Source organism: Stegostoma tigrinum, chromosome 16, assembly GCF_030684315.1.
Source record: "Stegostoma tigrinum isolate sSteTig4 chromosome 16, sSteTig4.hap1, whole genome shotgun sequence".
NCBI lineage: Eukaryota > Metazoa > Chordata > Chondrichthyes > Orectolobiformes > Stegostomatidae > Stegostoma > Stegostoma tigrinum.
The window spans coordinates 29,096,195-29,113,798 of record NC_081369.1 but is presented as its reverse complement, the minus strand read 5'-3'; the positions used below and the strand labels follow the sequence as shown (position 1 = coordinate 29,113,798).

At 43.2% G+C, this 17,604-nt stretch overlaps 2 protein-coding genes across 7 annotated transcripts in view; both read right to left on the bottom strand.

Annotated features, from left to right (window-relative positions):
- LOC125459639 (uncharacterized) overlaps window positions 1-17,604 on the bottom strand; it is a 496,378-nt gene that overhangs the window by 227,559 nt on the left and 251,215 nt on the right. The gene's annotated exons all lie outside the window — the stretch shown is intronic.
- Window positions 8,956-17,604, bottom strand: part of LOC125459640 (uncharacterized) — a 36,937-nt gene continuing 28,288 nt past the window's right edge. The window contains exon 2 of the mRNA XM_048546257.2: window positions 8,956-10,957. Within this exon, the coding sequence (XP_048402214.1) occupies window positions 10,426-10,957 (532 nt within the window). The 3' untranslated portion in view covers window positions 8,956-10,425. The remainder of the gene's footprint in view (window positions 10,958-17,604) is intronic.

Genomic DNA, 17,604 nt, shown 5'->3' with positions numbered 1-17,604 from the left:
TATGGTCCAATAAGATCACCTCTTATTCTAGACTCCTCTGAGTAAAGAATCAACATGCTCAACCTTTCCTCACTAGTTAACCTCTAACAGGAAGTGGAGTAAAACTTCTCAGAACTGCTTTCAATGCAATTATATCCATCCATGAGTATGGAGACCAAGGTTGTACACAAATGCACCAGATATGCTGCTACATAGGCACCATATAGCTATGGCAACAATTGCCTACTATTAAATTCCAACCCCTGCTCAGAGTAGAAATTGCAGTGCTTTTCACCTACTTTTAGTTTTCATCTACTTTTTAGAATCGGGACACCCAATCTTGTATCTGCACAGGCATTATCCACACCACTAAAACAGTGGGGCACATCCTAGCTGGAGCCTAAAATATGGGCTTTGCTATTTGACTGTGTTAATCAGGAACTTATTGCCACTTGAAGAATCACTTTCCAAAATTTCTCATTTATGAGCAATGTAATAATTTATTCTCATGTGAATAGACAGGTAGGGTCTTGATTCAGCATCTCTTTTGAATAACAACTGCTTAGAAATTCAGCATTGATGTGCACACTGGTGTTCCTCGGGTCAGTTAATACTGCAATCAAAGGGAGAAATACAAACAGCAGCCTGTATAAGTGACATTTCTCACATAAATTAACAATTACAGGTAGTGTAGCAGTGCTAGAAATCAATGAACTAAATGAAAAATTCTCCAGCGGAAAGCACAGCTACATATATTTCCTACTGGCCCTGGCCAGTAGCATTAGTTTAAATAAATTCTTTTGTGTGACAATTGATGTATCATAGGAACATTAACATAAGTTCATGGCTCTCATTAACAATAGATCTGTGTCAGCTAAAGGTAATAAGTATAAAGGAAGATCAATATTTAATCCTGCAAAGGAAAAAAATTACGAACATTGAATGCTTGTTGGTGCAACTGAACACTAAATGCTTTCTAACAGCATACTGTACAAGGCAGAATATTCTACCTGCTTATTAGTTAATGATAATAAATAAAATTTAAACTGAAAATCTACTTGCAGAAATAGCGTGGTGCATTTTTACTTTTTTACACCCGGGACAATAACTGCAGCGTAAGTACAGAGCAATAAACTTCGAAAAATTTTCAAGCAACTTCACACTTTTGAAAAGTGGAACAAAGAGAATATTTTGCTTCTGCTACAGGTCCAAATTGATGCACCCGCACACGAGACAGAATGCTATAGTCATTGTCAGCAGACCTATTATAAGTATTATAACATTGATATAATTCAACCACTAAAGAGGTTTCTCTGTCACATTTTTAGTGAAGTATTCTTTCCTCTAAATTTACTACATTAAGATGTGCATATTGATTTTGCCTCCAACAGGATATTTAACCAATGCTGCAAGCTTATTGGTCATCTCCTGTAACATAAGAAATTGGGAGTGGATTATACAATACTGAAGAACCAAAACAGATATTCAGTACCGATAACTGTTAAAGTATAAATATTACATTTCTTAGAAACCTAAAGTATTTGGATTGATATTAAGCTAATGGTATACAACACACAGCATTGAGCAACATGCTATCATGAGTATGTCATGCTCCAAGTGATCCCAAGCTAACAAGAAGAATGAAGGCTTTATGCCCTTAGGTCACAGACAGTGATACAGTTGTGGCATTATGAGCATGTTCCTTAAAGGTATACTGACTCAAAGATTGAAACATTACACAACGCATTTATGCAATCCATTCATCGACCTTACTTTAGACTATTCATGTCTTTCTAATTATTATGAAGCATGCACTACTTGCAGTTTTATGGAACAAGTAAAGGCCTTTGAAATCTCCTGTCAGGAAACTATGGCTCACATCATGGCAAAGTGTACCTTATGGGAGGTATCCGACAAATAAAAGCCTGGTACCTATGAAATAAGAGCAAAATGCCACAAAGCAGAAGTCAAAGAGAGATATAAGCTATTATTAGACTTCAAAAATATCTGCTGTAATACCATAAAATATTAGGATCGGTTAGCTGAGTTGGTTGGATGGTTGGTTGGTGATGCACAATGACGGTACCAGTTCAACTCCGGTCCTGGCCGAGATCACTATGAAAGTCCCGCCTTCTCAACCTCAGCCCTCCCCTGAGACACTGTATCCCTCAAGTGAAACTGACCATCAGTCATCTCTCTCCAGCAGGAGACTAGTCCTATGGTCTGCTCAGACTATGGCAACTTTACCTTTACCTATAACGTTATGATTTCTACAAGGAACAGGTTGGCTTATTTGTATTTTACCCTGCCATTGACAGTGTCATTAGTGATTATTATGACTAAAGTAATCAATGGAATATTATTTCATGTCTCTAGTTGGAAAATTATTTTCCTGTTTAGCCTATGAACAGATCAAAGAAATTCTTCATTTGTGGTATTGTTATGCCAACGATTGGGGCCTGCAATTTTTGTCTACCAAGAACAAGTTCAGATTAATTAGTTTGACTGATCTCTTACTATTGATTTCTATTCATGTTACTCCTGCTAATTAGGCTGTCCTGCGATTCACAAGATTGTTATGAATTGCATTTCAATAATTCAATAATATAAATGAGAAAAAGGACACAAAGCATTTAAATGCCAAATGCACTCTCTGAGATATGGTATTTAAATTCAAGATATAAACACCAACTACGACATGTTCATTTGCATCAATTTGTTTAACTGTACTTTTAACTAAACATGTAAGAATAAAGAATAGCCTTCAGAAGTCACCCTCATTTAAATTCCTTATGCACATATTATCCAAATAACTTTTGGGTAATTGACTACTGGTGGAAAGCTGCAGCCTTCTTTAGCATCTGAAAGAATATAGGTTCTCTCTTCAAGGGTAAAGATCATAAATGAAATGATTCTCAAGAAAGCTAGCAATGATGTACAGTATGTAAAATAAGTCAGCAATTTTAAATAGTACCATCTCAGTAAGAAAGGCTGAATGTAAGGTAAGAAAGTGTAGAAAGTGGAAACGTCACAAGTGATGAGCATGCTAAAGTCAGGTTGGAGAAAATTTGGGCATGTAACTCCATGGAATGCCAAGAGGGACAAAAATGATCACCTTCCTCATAACTTTGAGCCTCAACCCAAAGAACTAAATACCCTCAAAAATAAACACACATAAATGCTAAAAACCTACTAATAAAAGTTGATGTAAAAGTCCTATCTTTCCTCTGTCAGCAATACAAATTAAATTGCACATCATTACAGTAATAGCATGGTTGAATCACTAGGACCTGCAAGTTTCTGCTCTGACTGATGAAATGTGATATAAAATTGACGCAACATTGGCAATTCAAAGGAATAAAGGTCACAACTATATCTATGGGCAGGGGTGGGTGAATATGTTTGTATTACAGAAACTCTGGCCTTTTAAATGCCACAGGCTGATGAATCTGGTGCAGAAACATGCCTTTCAGTTTGATGAGATGTCAGTTTTGCTCAGAGCTGATCAAATGAGATGAATGAAACCAAAACAAAATAAAAAAAATCATTTCTGTCAACGATGCTTTAGAAATTACAGAAAGCGGAATACCAGGTCAGAACAACGGGTCAGGGTGATCTCTTTTAAGCAAACAGCAATCATTGCAGAATGATGCCCACTGGTCATCTTCATGCAGGCAATACTGTGAGGGTTTCTGCTTCAAAAGAGCGTACATTAGTGACCAAATAATAAAGGAAGGCAAAAGCAAACATGGGCTGGGACCATGTTTGCTGCTTTTCAGGCTGTACTAATAATCACAAATCTAAAGTAAATTTTATTCAATATTTATTTAGTAATTTAAACATAATCTATTGCTTTCCCATTAAACAGTACTGGTCTCACCAAAGATACAATTATATGCATATGCCGTAAGTGAACCACAACTAGATCTACTTGGCATAGATCACAGGTTAAAATAGTTGGGCTATTTGCAAAAATCTAATACTATCAAAAAGGAGCTATTAGCATTAAACCATTAAGAAATTAACATTTCTTGGAAAGTTGCTGTGGGGAATTGCTAATGTGTTACAAAGAAATACATTTTACATTTTCTGTTCAAGTATGTTAACATATACTCCAAAACAGAAAGGCAATGGCTAACTTCTGACAAAAACTGTCAGGAAAGCAACTCCCGGTAAAGCTTTAGTACACAATGAGGTAAAAAACATTCCTTCAGGCAGAGCACACGAGTGGATAAATGAATGAATTTCATGGAAATGGATAAATAGAAAGCGGGACATAACACCAGCGCTTCGTTGGAGGCTCACTGATGATGTTACCTAGAATGGTGACGAAACGTCTGAAAATTAACCTTCCAGCTCAGCGAGCAAACTCACATCCAGAAACTCAACCTGAGCTACAAATCTTCTCAAAACTCGCTAATGAATGAATTCTCCAAGAGAGATTCCCAAAGCTAAAATTGCATAGCAACAATAAAGATTCATTGCTAACACCGTTTTGCCATATTTGATGTTACTTTGACGACAAATAAAAGGAAAACTGCACATTTCATTTCAACTGAAAAAGGTGAAAGTAAAGGCAGAGTTTCCCGGACTCTATATTGAAACCCACAGTACCTTAATTCTCAATCTTAACTTTGGATGTGATTGTGGAATGGCTGCTGGGTGTCTATGTGAATGGATTAAACAGATACAAAGTTCTGTCATATTAATTTTCAAGCCTTATTTTAATTTTTTAAAGTGGTTGCAGAGCCAACGGCAGTGGGAATGACATGATAGCCAGCAAGTATGAATGGAAAAGTCATAGGCTGGATTTTACAGGGCACGAACCCAATTGGGTGGCAGCTCTGTCAACCCAGTATTACAGGTTCAGTTGGTGGCCACTACTGTGAAAGTCAGGCAGAATCTAAAAAGGAGGAATGAATGTGTATCTGGAATATCAATAGAGGTTCCAGTGAGAATGGAGATGGGGACAGACAGGAGTGTGGTAGATGAGCGGCGGGTTTGAGACTTTGTGGGGCTTATTAAAAAGGTATATGATCATAGGGAGGATGCCTCAGTTGTCATGGTAAAGGCTGCTGCCTACCCATTTGACTTGGGTCTCCCACAACTGTGGGTAAAAGGTGGAAAGAGTGAGATAACATTAGTTTGCCACTTATGGGCTGTAACACTCTAAAGGAGGCGGGAGCCACCCAACACCTCAACCATCCCTTGTAAATTAGGGGCCACAGTGGGGTGTGCAGGATGGCACTATGCAGGCCACAGACTTCATTTTACGAATGCTCTATATTCAAACAAGCTGAGAGTTGTAGAATCAAATACCCCACAATCCGTCTATGGGTGAGAGCTACAAGATCACTGTTTTACACAGCCTTACCCAATGACTTCAACTGTCAATGTCTCTTTGCAACTTCCTCTTTCCCTCCTCGAACGTACTACACCTTGTACTTTGGCAACTGTTGGAAACTTGGACTTACAACTTGATTCATTCACCCAACTATTGATACATATGTGCCATGGCACTTGCCACATCATGCCAATCTGAATTCATCAAGGTTAACTCGACACATTTTCTCCAACTCTCAAACAGTTGCCAAGCCACACCACAGGAATACAAGATAATAAAATGTGAGGCTGGATGAACACAGCAGGCCCAGCAGCATCTCAGGAGCACAAAAGCTGACGTTTCGGGCCTAGACCCGTCATCAGAGCAAAAAATAAAAATGTATGGAAGTGAAGGTATTCCTGTGGTGTGAGTGATAATGGGAACTGCAGATGCTGGAGAATCCAAGATAATAAAATGTGAGGTTGGATGAACACAGCAGGCCCAGCAGCATCTCAGGAGCACAAAAACTGACGTTTCGGGCCTAGACCCGTCATCAGACGAAACGTCAGTTTTTGTGCTCCTGAGATGCTGCTGGGCCTGCTGTGTTCATCCAACCTCACATTTTATTATCTTGGATTCTCCAGCATCTGCAGTTCCCATTATCACTCACACCACAGGAATACCTTCACTTCCATACATTTTTATTTTTTGCAAATATCTTGTGCTAGACTTTATGAAGTACTTGCTGAAATCGATTTGGATAATATCAATGGATAACATGTTGGTGTTCACAGTAAAGTCACTACATTATTAGACATAACCAGCCCTTTTAAAATCCATGATTAACTCTCATTTTTTGCTTCATACATGTCCAGGTGCTCAGTTACTCCACTTTGATGATAGATTTCAATAACCTTCCCACAACTAATGACAAATTGATGATTGTCTATTTTTCTGCTTTTTCTATCTCTTCCTAAAATAAACATAGTAAGTTAAACTAATTGGAAATGGTTACGAATAAATTACCTCATTTGTTTCCCTTAGCCACACTTTTCAGAAAGTTATGAAAGTTTTTGGTATTTAATTAACTGATGCGAATTGCAATTCTGTTATGCGAAGGTGAGCAGTCAAATGGTTCCCCTCTTTGCTGTCTCCTTATTTCAGTACAACAGGGCTTTTGTTTGAAAAGGATAGAGAGTTACCAATTTACTTCACTGCTTACATGCTGTGATCATAAAAGAATCAATGGCAAAGCTTTTCTTTAGTTTAACAGGAAATGGTTAGCTTTAATATAATTAAATTGTTGCAAGTAAAAGAGCAACATACAGTCAAACTTTCAGGTATGCACATATGCAAAATTCACACACACAGGTACAGATTATACAGTAGCGAACCTAGATGGACAAAATTAAAAGCATGAAGTTTTTAAAAAATACAGACTGCCATTTTGTGCTCCTAAGATGCTGCTTGGCCTGCTGTGTTCATCCAGCTCCACACTTTGTTATCACAGACTGTCATATGGCGGCTTGGTTGGCTCAAAGTCAAACTTAGTGGTCTTATAGCTTTCCTTCTGTGGTCATAATGTTTTCAATTTAAAGATATGTGTGGCTGCATTGCTTTTCTGGAGATGGTCATCTTTGAAGAAATCGCTTCTGTAGTCTGAGTAACCTTGGGTGGCACCAGTCAGCAACCGAGGGCCAAAGCTTGCAAAGTGGGTTAGAGTAAAAGAAACAGGAGGAACCCCAGTGAGGCCTTATCTGTCAGCATCTCAGCTAGCTGTCCTTAGCTCTGGTGAGGAAACATGACTTAAACATAAAAGGAGTTCACTTGTCATGTGTCTTTCCCTCTTAAAACAGCCATTAGGATTTTAAAAATGGCAATTACTTTAAGAATAGCATGATTAGATCATTTCTGGAAAGCTCTCAGAGAACAGGGATCCCACTTTTCACATGATAATGCTTAAAGCACATTTGTAACAGTTGAACATCTCAGATGATCCTTGTAATGCCTTGTTAACAGAACAGGAGATAGGAGGGAGTCGCATTCCTTGGAAGGTGGTAAAGTCTTTTGATCAGTTTTGCAAACATGCGGTCTCTATTTCAATGTAATTGAAATGTGATATCTGGAGTCACCATCTTGGGGCTGTGATATAAATATTTGAACATACAAATTAGGAGCAGGTTGCAGTGATTTTAACGAGGTCAGCCAGGTGAACTGCAGAGAATATGAGTCCCCTGACTGGGGTTGTTAATTGGTCCACGCAAGGACCCCTGGCTGACAGAGAAAAAGAGGATGTTCGGACATCCTGTCCACTCAGAGGGCTGGCTCGGAGGAAGCTGGATCAGTGTCAAGGATTCTCCACGTGTAAATAAAGGGTGACTTGGTGATGGGATACCAGCCTCTGTGGAGTTATTTCAGTGAAGTATGGTCCTAAAGAAATTCACTCTCAACAGCCACGTTTGAGTTGGAGTAAGCATTTCAGGCAATGTGCCATTACTAGGGAAGCTTGACTCCTTCGATTCTGCCATCGAAGACTGGGTCCTGTATGTGGAAACAATGTGTTACATTTTTCTGGGCAAATGACATTGGGACAGATGAAAAGCAATGAATAATTTTCCTGACAGCTTGTGGCCCTGCAGCTTTTTCAGTTACTAGGAGCTCAACTTACCTGGGGGCACCAAATACTAACATCTTTCAAAGCTTACAGATGTAGTCGAGGGATATTATGACCCCAAGTCTCCTCTAATTCTGAGATGGAATGGTTTTACTTGGCAATTAAAGAACCAGTGGATTGCAAATCAGGATTTTTGATTAGGTTAAGATGACTGGCAGAGGCATGTGACTTTGATTGAACCCTTAATAAAATGCTGAAAGGCCATTTGGTATGTGAGATTAACGATGTAGCCGTGCAAAAGCATCTGCTAGCTGAAGCCCATTAGGCCTTCAAACAGGCACTACAACTGACCTTGTCATTAGAAAACAGCTAGTGGTGATGGGGGAAGTACAAAGTGCTATTATAAATCAAAAATGAAATCTTTTTGGGACCAAATTAACAACCCCAGTCAGGGGACTCATATTCTCTGCAGTTCACCTGGGTCTTTTAAGGTCCAGCAGAACCACACCGGAGTATGGGATGGCATATTATTACTGAGAGCAAAAGTGATTGTCCTAAGCAAAGGATGCCTCTGAAAATCGAGCCACAGTTGGGTCTCTTGGTTCCGCAATCGACCAATGAGCACTCACAATCGGTCTGGCTGTTTAAGGCTTTACTCTTTATTTCTCAATACGGCCGGGTACAGAGCATCTGGAAACACAGAAGTTGAGCACCTCTGTACTCATCGGAAGAGCTGCACACAACAGGTTAATACAAAGACATTTGTATACTTTTCTTAGAGCAGGTTACAAGGCGTGATCATACGGTATATTCAAACAATTACCGATCAGTATAGAATAATGCTTCATTGACAGTTACTAATTCCAATGATATTAACTGGTAAACAACTTATGTCACTACACTTAGATCACTTTTAAATCTTACTACAGAGAGCCGCTGGGCCTGCACTTGAAGGTCAGTCAGAGCAGTAGGTACTTCTCTAGCTTATCAGGTTACTGCTGTATTCTGAAAGGCACATTGCAGAGGTCTGAGGGTTCGTGATTTATGTTTCTCTAGCAGAATTAATAAAGTTTGCAGCCTAGAAGCCATTTTGTTGTGCTAACTTGCATTGAGAAGTCATCTTGTGCCTGTATCCAAGTTTCAGACTCTCATCTCCCCACTTTGACCACATGACCACACCATAGGGCAGGAGAGCACAGATTTGATCAGTCCAAGCGGATGGAGGCCAGGGCCTGCCAACTTGTCCGCCTCAGAGGAGGCGGCAGGGGTGGACAACTGGTCTTTCACACCCTCAGTGGGGGGCACCACCAGGATGGAGGAGGAGCATTTTCTGAGGGGAACCAATATCACAAACAGAATTCATTAGTCTAGCAATAATACATTTAACAATAGTAATACCAACAAAAAGACAAATTAAAATGATACCAAGATACATTGCTAGATTGAGCAACCAGTGGTACCATGAGCAAAAACTCCAATCTCCCCACCCATGTGCCCTCTGTCATTTTGTTGACAAAAGTTATCCACATGTTTGGTAATGTTCTCAGTGAGGTCAACAACACCCATCATGCATTTGCCTTTTACTACAGTGCAAACCCCGCCCTCTTTGGCGAGTAGGTAATCAAGGGCAGAGCAGTTTTGCTGGGAGAACAGGCGCCGTTCCGAGAGCACGCTCTTAACCCCTTCCAAGGCCAAGGCTGTCTCATTGCCCAGGACGGTGAGGCCACAGATAAGGTAATTCCGGTCTTGGTGGCTGATGATCCCTGCAGCCCCGCCCAGGGAAAGCACACTCAGGAATGCGTAGCCCAAGGTATCACCTTTACTGCCACCTAAAGTTTTGGGCCCCTGCCACTTTGCGCAAAATTCAGGGGAGATTGCGTGCTTGGTAAGGGGACCCCAGCCCCATTCCCAAGTAGAGGGACAGGGGGCAGTGGTCGGGAAGAGTGTCCCTACTGCCTCGGCACGAGGGGTGTCTGTCTCATTTTAGACTAGAAAATTTGTGGCCTTGCCTCGGCTAAAAAAGTAATATCCAGGTTTGGTGTAGATAACGCCAGAGCAATATTTCATATCCTTCCCGTTACTACTGAGCCCCATACAAACTGGTGGATTATCTTCCCCAGCTACATCGTCGAAAGGACCAGCATTCTAGTTGGTGCAGTTCCAGAATGCAAAGTAGTTGGTCTTGTTGGCTGTTTTAATTTCTAGTTGGGTGCTGTTGCCAGTGGCACAAAGGATCGTGACACCCTTACCAGCAGAGACGCACTTCTCCTGCTGGCAGGTGCACGTGACATGGGATCCTGTCATGGAGCAGGAGCAATTTACGCATTTAACTAAGGCGCACATGATGTGTTCAGTGACCAATACCTTGGCACATCCCCATCCAGTACCATTATCGCAATTTGGGTAGGATATTCCAGACCTATTGAAAGGGTTACGCAGACAGGTGGCGGAGGGGGCAAGATAATATTCAAAAGGAGACGTTACGCGGTGGTGCCCCTTCAGAAGATTTTCACACTCCGTCACTGGGTCGCGCAAGGGGGCAAGGGGTCAAGGAGTCCTTGGCAGACATGACGGCATAGCAGACCACCTCATCCCGGCCGAACATTTTATTGTGAGCTTGAAGAAACAATTTGTTAGTGAAAGGCGGTATTTCCCTCTTCTCCCTTTTGCGGCGTGCAGATTCAGACCTCTTTAGGTAGGGGCAAGGCTTACCAGGGCCGCCCATAATACAGCTGAAATCAAACTGGCATAAGACACCTTGCCAGGGTAAAGACCTTTGAGACTCGTCCTGCAAATGAACTATCCAATCTTCTTGATGCAGTTGGCCATTGCGACAGTCATTCGTTCCATGCATCGAAGGAATCAGTCTCTTCGCACACAACGATACCTTTTCGGCATAAACGCTACATAGTCTCTGGTTGCTCAGGATCACATTGGTAAATAGTCCCTTCTTCAGCGTTAATACCAATGATGACGGTCCATGTAACAGGGTAAGTTCGATCTTAACCGTAATGGTCGTCCTGGAGCAAGGGCTAGGGTACCTAAAACAGAAGAAGAATTACTGTTTGAAATGTGCAGTTTTGGTTGTCTCTTAAGAATCTGGTTTGTTACCAACTGATTGTGGTTCGTCTCCCAGGTCCTCATCGTCTCCATCTCCATCAAATCCCCCCTTGTAAGGGACTTGACCGATGACCTTGAAATGATGGAGGTGAACCCAGGTGGAGCGCCCGGCAACCTTAGCAGCAGTAGGGGGCGGTGAGGAGAACCTGGAAGGGCCTTTTCCATCGAGGTTGGAGGGCATGGCGCGTCCAATTCTTGATGAGAACAAAGGAGCCAGGTTCAACAGCCAGAACAGTGTTGAGGGAGGGGAGCTTCTCACAAGCAGCACGGACCTGGGAGTGAAGACCTCGCAAAATTTTATTCTAAGTAAGAACATGGATGGACATGTCTTCAGTCTTGTGGTGGAAATGAACAGGGGAAGAGGCATCATTTCAGGGCATGCAGAAAGCTTGACCGTAAACGATTTTGGGTGGGTCTAAGCGAGTTTTGCCTGCAGGAGTGCAGCACAGATGGAATAAGACCAGAGGTAACAACTGAACCCAGGAGAGACTGGTCTCAGAAGTCAATTTAGCAAGCTTAGTTTTCAAAGTCTGGTTACAATGCTCCACGAGTCCCGCAGCCCGAGGGCAATACATACAATGAAGCTGGTAGCGGATTCCAAAATGAGAGCATATTTCATCATTGATGTCCCCAGTAAAGTGGGAGCCATTGTCAAGGGACCGGAAAAAGGAAATACCAAAAACGGGGAATAATTTCTTAGAGCAAAGTATTTACAACAGTCTTGGCAGTAGCATTAGAAGTAGGATAAGCCTCAACCCATTGAGAAAAAACATCAACAATAATCAGAACATACTCGTAATGCTGACGTCTTTGCAACTCAATAAAGTCAAGCTGAAGGGTCTAAAAGGGCTCTTCAGGAAGGGGTGTCTGCCCCATCGGGCAAGGCACACCCTTGCCCGGATTATGTCCTTGGCAGGTGAGGTACCGAACACTGACATTCTGGGCCATTTGCTGGAGGCGAGGGTGCCACCAGGTGGCCAAGAGGAGGTCAGAAGTCGAGTGAGCACCACAATGAGTAGCATTATGCACACAAACCATCAATGACCCAAAGGGCATTAGACATACAAATTTGACCAGCCGGAGTGGTCCAGAGTTTAGTAACAGGATTACAATAACAGCCGGCGTTGGACCACAGCAGCTTCTCAGATTCAGATGCATCCCCCTGTAAGGCAGCAACATCTTGAATGGTTGGCATTAGCTTGTCAGAGGTCGACTCACTCTTGTCAGAGCTTTCAGTCTGACTCATCATTTTATGCACAATCATAAGATGGCTGCGAGAGGCATCTTCTGCAGCCTCATCGGCAGCACTATCAACAGGGGATTGGCCAGTAGAATAGGCAGCACACTTGATAACAGAAACTTGTCTCGGGAGCAGGAGCGTGGTTAAAAGGTCCAAAACGAGCTGGCAATGAGAAATGGGGGTTCCTGAAGAGGTCAAAAATCCTCTATTCTTCCAGAGTTGACAAAAATCATGGACAACTCCGAAGGCATAAGCAGGAGTCAGTGTAAATGTTCACACAAAGGCCCATCCCGAGAATTCAGGCATGGATCAGGGCAAAAAGTTCAGCTTGTTGGGGAAAAAAGGGAGTTTCAAAAGAAGCTGATTCCAGGACGGAGCCATGATCATCAACTATCGCACAGCCCAAGACGCGATTACCTATGTGGTCAAGAGAGGAGCTACCATCAGTAAACATATTGTTGTCAGGATCTGGGATAGGGGCATCAGAAAGGTCTGGGCGAACATGGATGTCCTCATTAATAAGGAGGAAACAATCATGATCTGGAGTGGACCAAGGTGATGGGGGATGCACAAGGAAATCAGCAGGATTAATTGTGGTAGTGCTTAAAAGTCAGCCGGGGTTACTGAGGAGGTAAATTTCATAGCGGTTTTGGCAGGCAGCAGTCAAATGTTGGGTTTGCAATTGAGACCTATAGACAACAATGTCCTCCTGGAGGGTGAGGTTCTCTGCAGATCATAAGCTGAGATAAATAGCGGTAAGGATTTGAGTACAACAGGGATGTCCCAGGGCAACAGAGTCAGGTTTAGTAGAGAAATAGGCAACCGGATGATGTTTATCATCCAACTCCACGTAGTTGGTGAGAACCGAGAAGCACAGTCATCCAGAATAGTGCAGTAAAGTTGGAAAGGTCTGTCATAAGGGGGTCTTCCCAAAGCTGGAGCTTGTGACAAGGCTTGCTTGAGTTCATCAAAGGCCTGTTTTCCTTCTGAGGGGAGTTCGAAGGTCCCTTCATAGGAAGTGAAAGGGGTCAACATCTTAACAAGGAGGGCCGCGTTAGGGATCCATTGTTGATAGAAGTTAACCATGCCCAGCCATTGGTGAACCTGTTTCATGGTCTGTGGGACTGGGAAGGTGACAATAGGAGTAAAATAGGAGTTCAAGGGAGGGTGAATCAGCTGACAGGGTGAAACCTACGAACTTTACTTGGTGTTGTGCTGTTAAGACCTTCTTAGGAAAGACAACATAACCCAGACGTTTCAGATAGCTAAGGAGGAGAATGACATCCGAGCAGTTAGATTCCTCATCTAGACTAGCGACAAGGAGGTCATCCATATATTGAATTAATGTCGATCCGCAGACAAGAGTGACGGAACGCGATTGTTTTTGTAAAGCCTGAAAGAAAAGGGTCAGAGAATGTACAAAGCATTGAGGTAATCGAGTCCACATCAATTGTTGGCCATTAAAAGTAAAGGCAATAGATACTGACTGTCTTCATGGAGAGGGAGAGAGAAAAAAAGCATGTTGCAGGTTAACAACAGCAAAGATTTTAGCATCTGATGGTATCGAGGCTAGACTATGAGCTGGATTTGGGACTAGGGCATGGAGACGCTACACAGTAGCATTGATAGCTCTCAAGTCAAGTCTTGAACTAATCTATACTGGTTTAGCTTGCCAAGTTTCAGAGCCGTAATTGGAGTGTTACAGGGTGACTGGCAAGGGACCGGGATGCCTTGGCAAAGAAAATCATTAATCAGAGCAGCGAGGCTCGGTATTGCCTGTGGTATCAGTGGATATTGGCGGATAGACGGCAGAGTGACATTTGGTTTCAAACAAACTTGAATGGGTTCCCATTTTGTAAGTGCGATATGGGAAGATGTTTCAGCCCATACATCAGGATGGACCGAGTCAAGGACATCCCGACTTTCATGCTGGAGGAGTGTGGCCCGATGAGTGATAGGATTGGGATAATAGAGGACAGTCATCCCCTCTGGGAACGTTTGAAGATGATGGCAATGTGGATCAGCCTTGGTGATTGTACGATGCACCAAATGGCCCAGGTCTTCAGTATGGTAAGGCGGATTGACTTTCCGAGTGATGTGAGGTGCCAAGGTACTTGCCTGTTTCCACAGGTGAGCAGGTATGTGAACGCAGTCTGCTTCACCCTCTGGCCCGGTAACCAGAGCTAGGATCTGTATAGTCCATTTGGTGCCACTGAAATCCCTGAAGAAATCTTCAAGGGAGTGGTCTTGGCCTGTCCAATCATTGGCTAGGGTGACATGACTGTCAGAACTTTGAAGGCTAAGGTCAGGTGACCACCATTGGGGTTCAGTAGACACGTACAGTTGGCGGTCAGCTGAGTCAGACTCAAGTTAGACACTATCAGGGGAACATACAAGTTTGACTTGAAAGGCGCACAGCAGATCCCGTCCCATTAGGTTGCACGATAATGCAGTGGTAATCACAAAACCATGGTCTAGGGAATAGCCTTGGAAATAGACAGAAACCGGATCAGAAATCGGATACCTGTGGGTCTCCCCTTGGAAGCCAGATAACTTTTGAGTCTTTGTCGAGAGTGGAAGGTTCATGTCACTGAGGACATTGAGGCTCCTGTGTCAATTAGAAAAAGATACCATCTCTTTTCGACTTTCAGTAAGACTGTAGGTTCCTGTGTGTGAGATATAGACTTCAAAGGGAAGTTAGTCAGTCACTGGGAAAAGGGGGTCTTTTGCGAAAAAATAGTGTATCATCCTCTGCCTCTCGATCGTATCCGAGGGTGGTTATTGGTGTTCCCCCAGTTATCCTGAGGGTAAGTTCCATTTCCACACCTGCCTCCTTGGCTCCCCCTCCTTGTCCCTTGGGGACAATCAGAAGCCCAATGGAGAGGATGGCCACAAATGAAGCAGCCACAAGTCAGGCAGTCACGAACCCAGTGGTAAGGGTTGCCACAATTGAAATAGCTCTGAGGAGCCTGTCTGGGAGGGACCCCTCGGCCATATCCGCGACCGCGGCCCCCAAAGGGTGGAAGGCCGCTACTACGATGCATAGGTAATTGTTGGGGAGTCTCTTCTTGGACGACAAATTCTGAATTCACGCGGGTCGGCGCTTTGTCCTCGCCCGGGTACTTCCACAGAGCCTTAATAGAACGGTGGAGTTGATTGGGGTTAGCGTTGACCCAGTCTAAGTTATTTGTCTTAACTGCAGAGGCGACAGAGGGTGGCAGACAATTCAGTAACATAGAGTTATACTTAGCATTGGCAACACCAAAATTCAAAACCGTTTGCCAGAATAGGACTCATAACACTCCCAGAAGCGTTCAAGGAAGTCCTTGGCAGACTCCTTACATTTAGGGAGAAGTTCAAGGATATGAGTAAGGTCAATAGGCTTTGCCAGTATGGCAGAGGCGACAGCAAGGATATCATCCTGTCGCTGCTGATCCTGAGCCACGGCATTGGCGAGGGCAGTAAAGTCATTATGACCAACACATTCAGTGCGGGTAAGGATCTGTTGGAGAAGGGCCCACAGGTCTTGGGCAGTCCCATCATAAACTTTGATCGTGGTGTTTAAGAAATCAGCAAACTGTTGAGGAGCTTTGTGGAAATCCGGAGCAGTACTGAGAATGGACATTATTTCATGTGGCTTCCGCGGATAGCGGCATTTTGACCAGCAGCCACCGAAGTGATGGGAATCTGAGGAGTACGAGGAAAAACGGTGGTGACAGGGGTAAGTCCAGATGGAAGAACAACAGGGGCCAGCTGCAGGGGAAGAATGGGGATTTGGGGATTGGGTGGAGCAACAGTTTGGTAAGCAGGAGGTTGTACGACAGATGGAAGAGGGGTTAGTGGGGTTGGGGGTGGGGGGGGGGGGGGGGAGGCCTTTGATATGTCGATCCGGCGGGGACTATAATCGCCGGGGGCGGGGGGGGGGGGAATTAAGGTTCACTTGTGGGTTGGGTGGGGATGGGGGAAGGGGAGGCAGTGCGAGGCGCAGATAGGAACACCAATCATCCAAATCTGAAATTTTCATTGTCTCCTGCACCCAAGCTAAAGCCAAGCATCAAACTACTCAGCTCCTTTTGTTTGTCAGTCACCGCTGACTTCTCTTTTTGATTCTGTTGATGTTTGACTCGAGCACATTCGTTTTTGAGGACCTCAATTGATTTCATGGTACCATTATCAGTCAATGCAATTCCCAATTTGGTGGCAGAATCCTGCCATGAATTTAAGACCGATTGTGTGTGGCTTTCATCACAAAACTGTCACACAACCCAATTAATTCTTTCATTTTTGAGCCCATGTTTCGTCGCCAAATCAATTGCTGGGCTGATCTAACCAATTGATCATTTTTGGGGCTGCCTAGTGGCCACTGTTCATCACCTAACTTCTTATTTAAGGTGCCAGAAAGTTTACGCAGGGTTTCAGATTTTTCCGGATACTTTTCATATAGTTTCACCAGCGAAGAAGAGGATTGTCTGTCTTATCTATATTATTACCCATCTTAAACAGCCTTCCTTTATACTCTCGACCTAAAACTTTCACTAATCAACAGTCTGTCAAATGAACAACAAACTAACGACTTCCACAAAACCTTCACAACATCTGAAAAACTTGGCAGTCTCGGTATAATATATCGCAATACTCCCTCGTGTTGTCTTTCACAAACTAATTTGGAAATCGCTTTAAACAATGCCAATTTGATCAAATTTGAGTCCCCGACTCATTTAAAGTCTTCAACACTCAGGTCCTGGACCAGTCTGTTTTGTTTCCCACTGCACAACGTTAGAGTCCCCGACTCACTCTTATCTTTTCAGTGTTGGAGTCCCTGACTCTATCTCAGAACCCCGAACCATAAGTCCCCCACCATTAAGTGGAGTTGCCGACTCCCTCTTATCTCTCCAAGACCGATGCTTTTTCAGGCTGGACTTAGACTATAGGCAACGAAGGGTTGAGTCCACCACAACTTGAATGAGAGGAAAACCAGATGGAGAAAATACTCACGTCTGGCCGGCCAATTCCTCTATACTCAATAGTGGAGGACTCAAGGCTCTTACACCACTGTCCATGAAAATCCCAACCCCGGCGCGGTCTCTCGGTTCCGCAATCGACCAATGAGCACTCACAATCGGTCTGGCTGTTTAAGGCTTTACTCTTTATTTCTCAATACGGCCGGGTACAGAGCATCTGGAAACACAGAAGTTGAGCACCTCTGTACTCATCGGAAGAGCTGCACACAACAGGTTAATACAAAGACATTTGTATACTTTTCTTAGAGCAGGCTACAAGGCGTGATCATACGGTATATTCAAACAATTACCGATCAGTATAGAATAA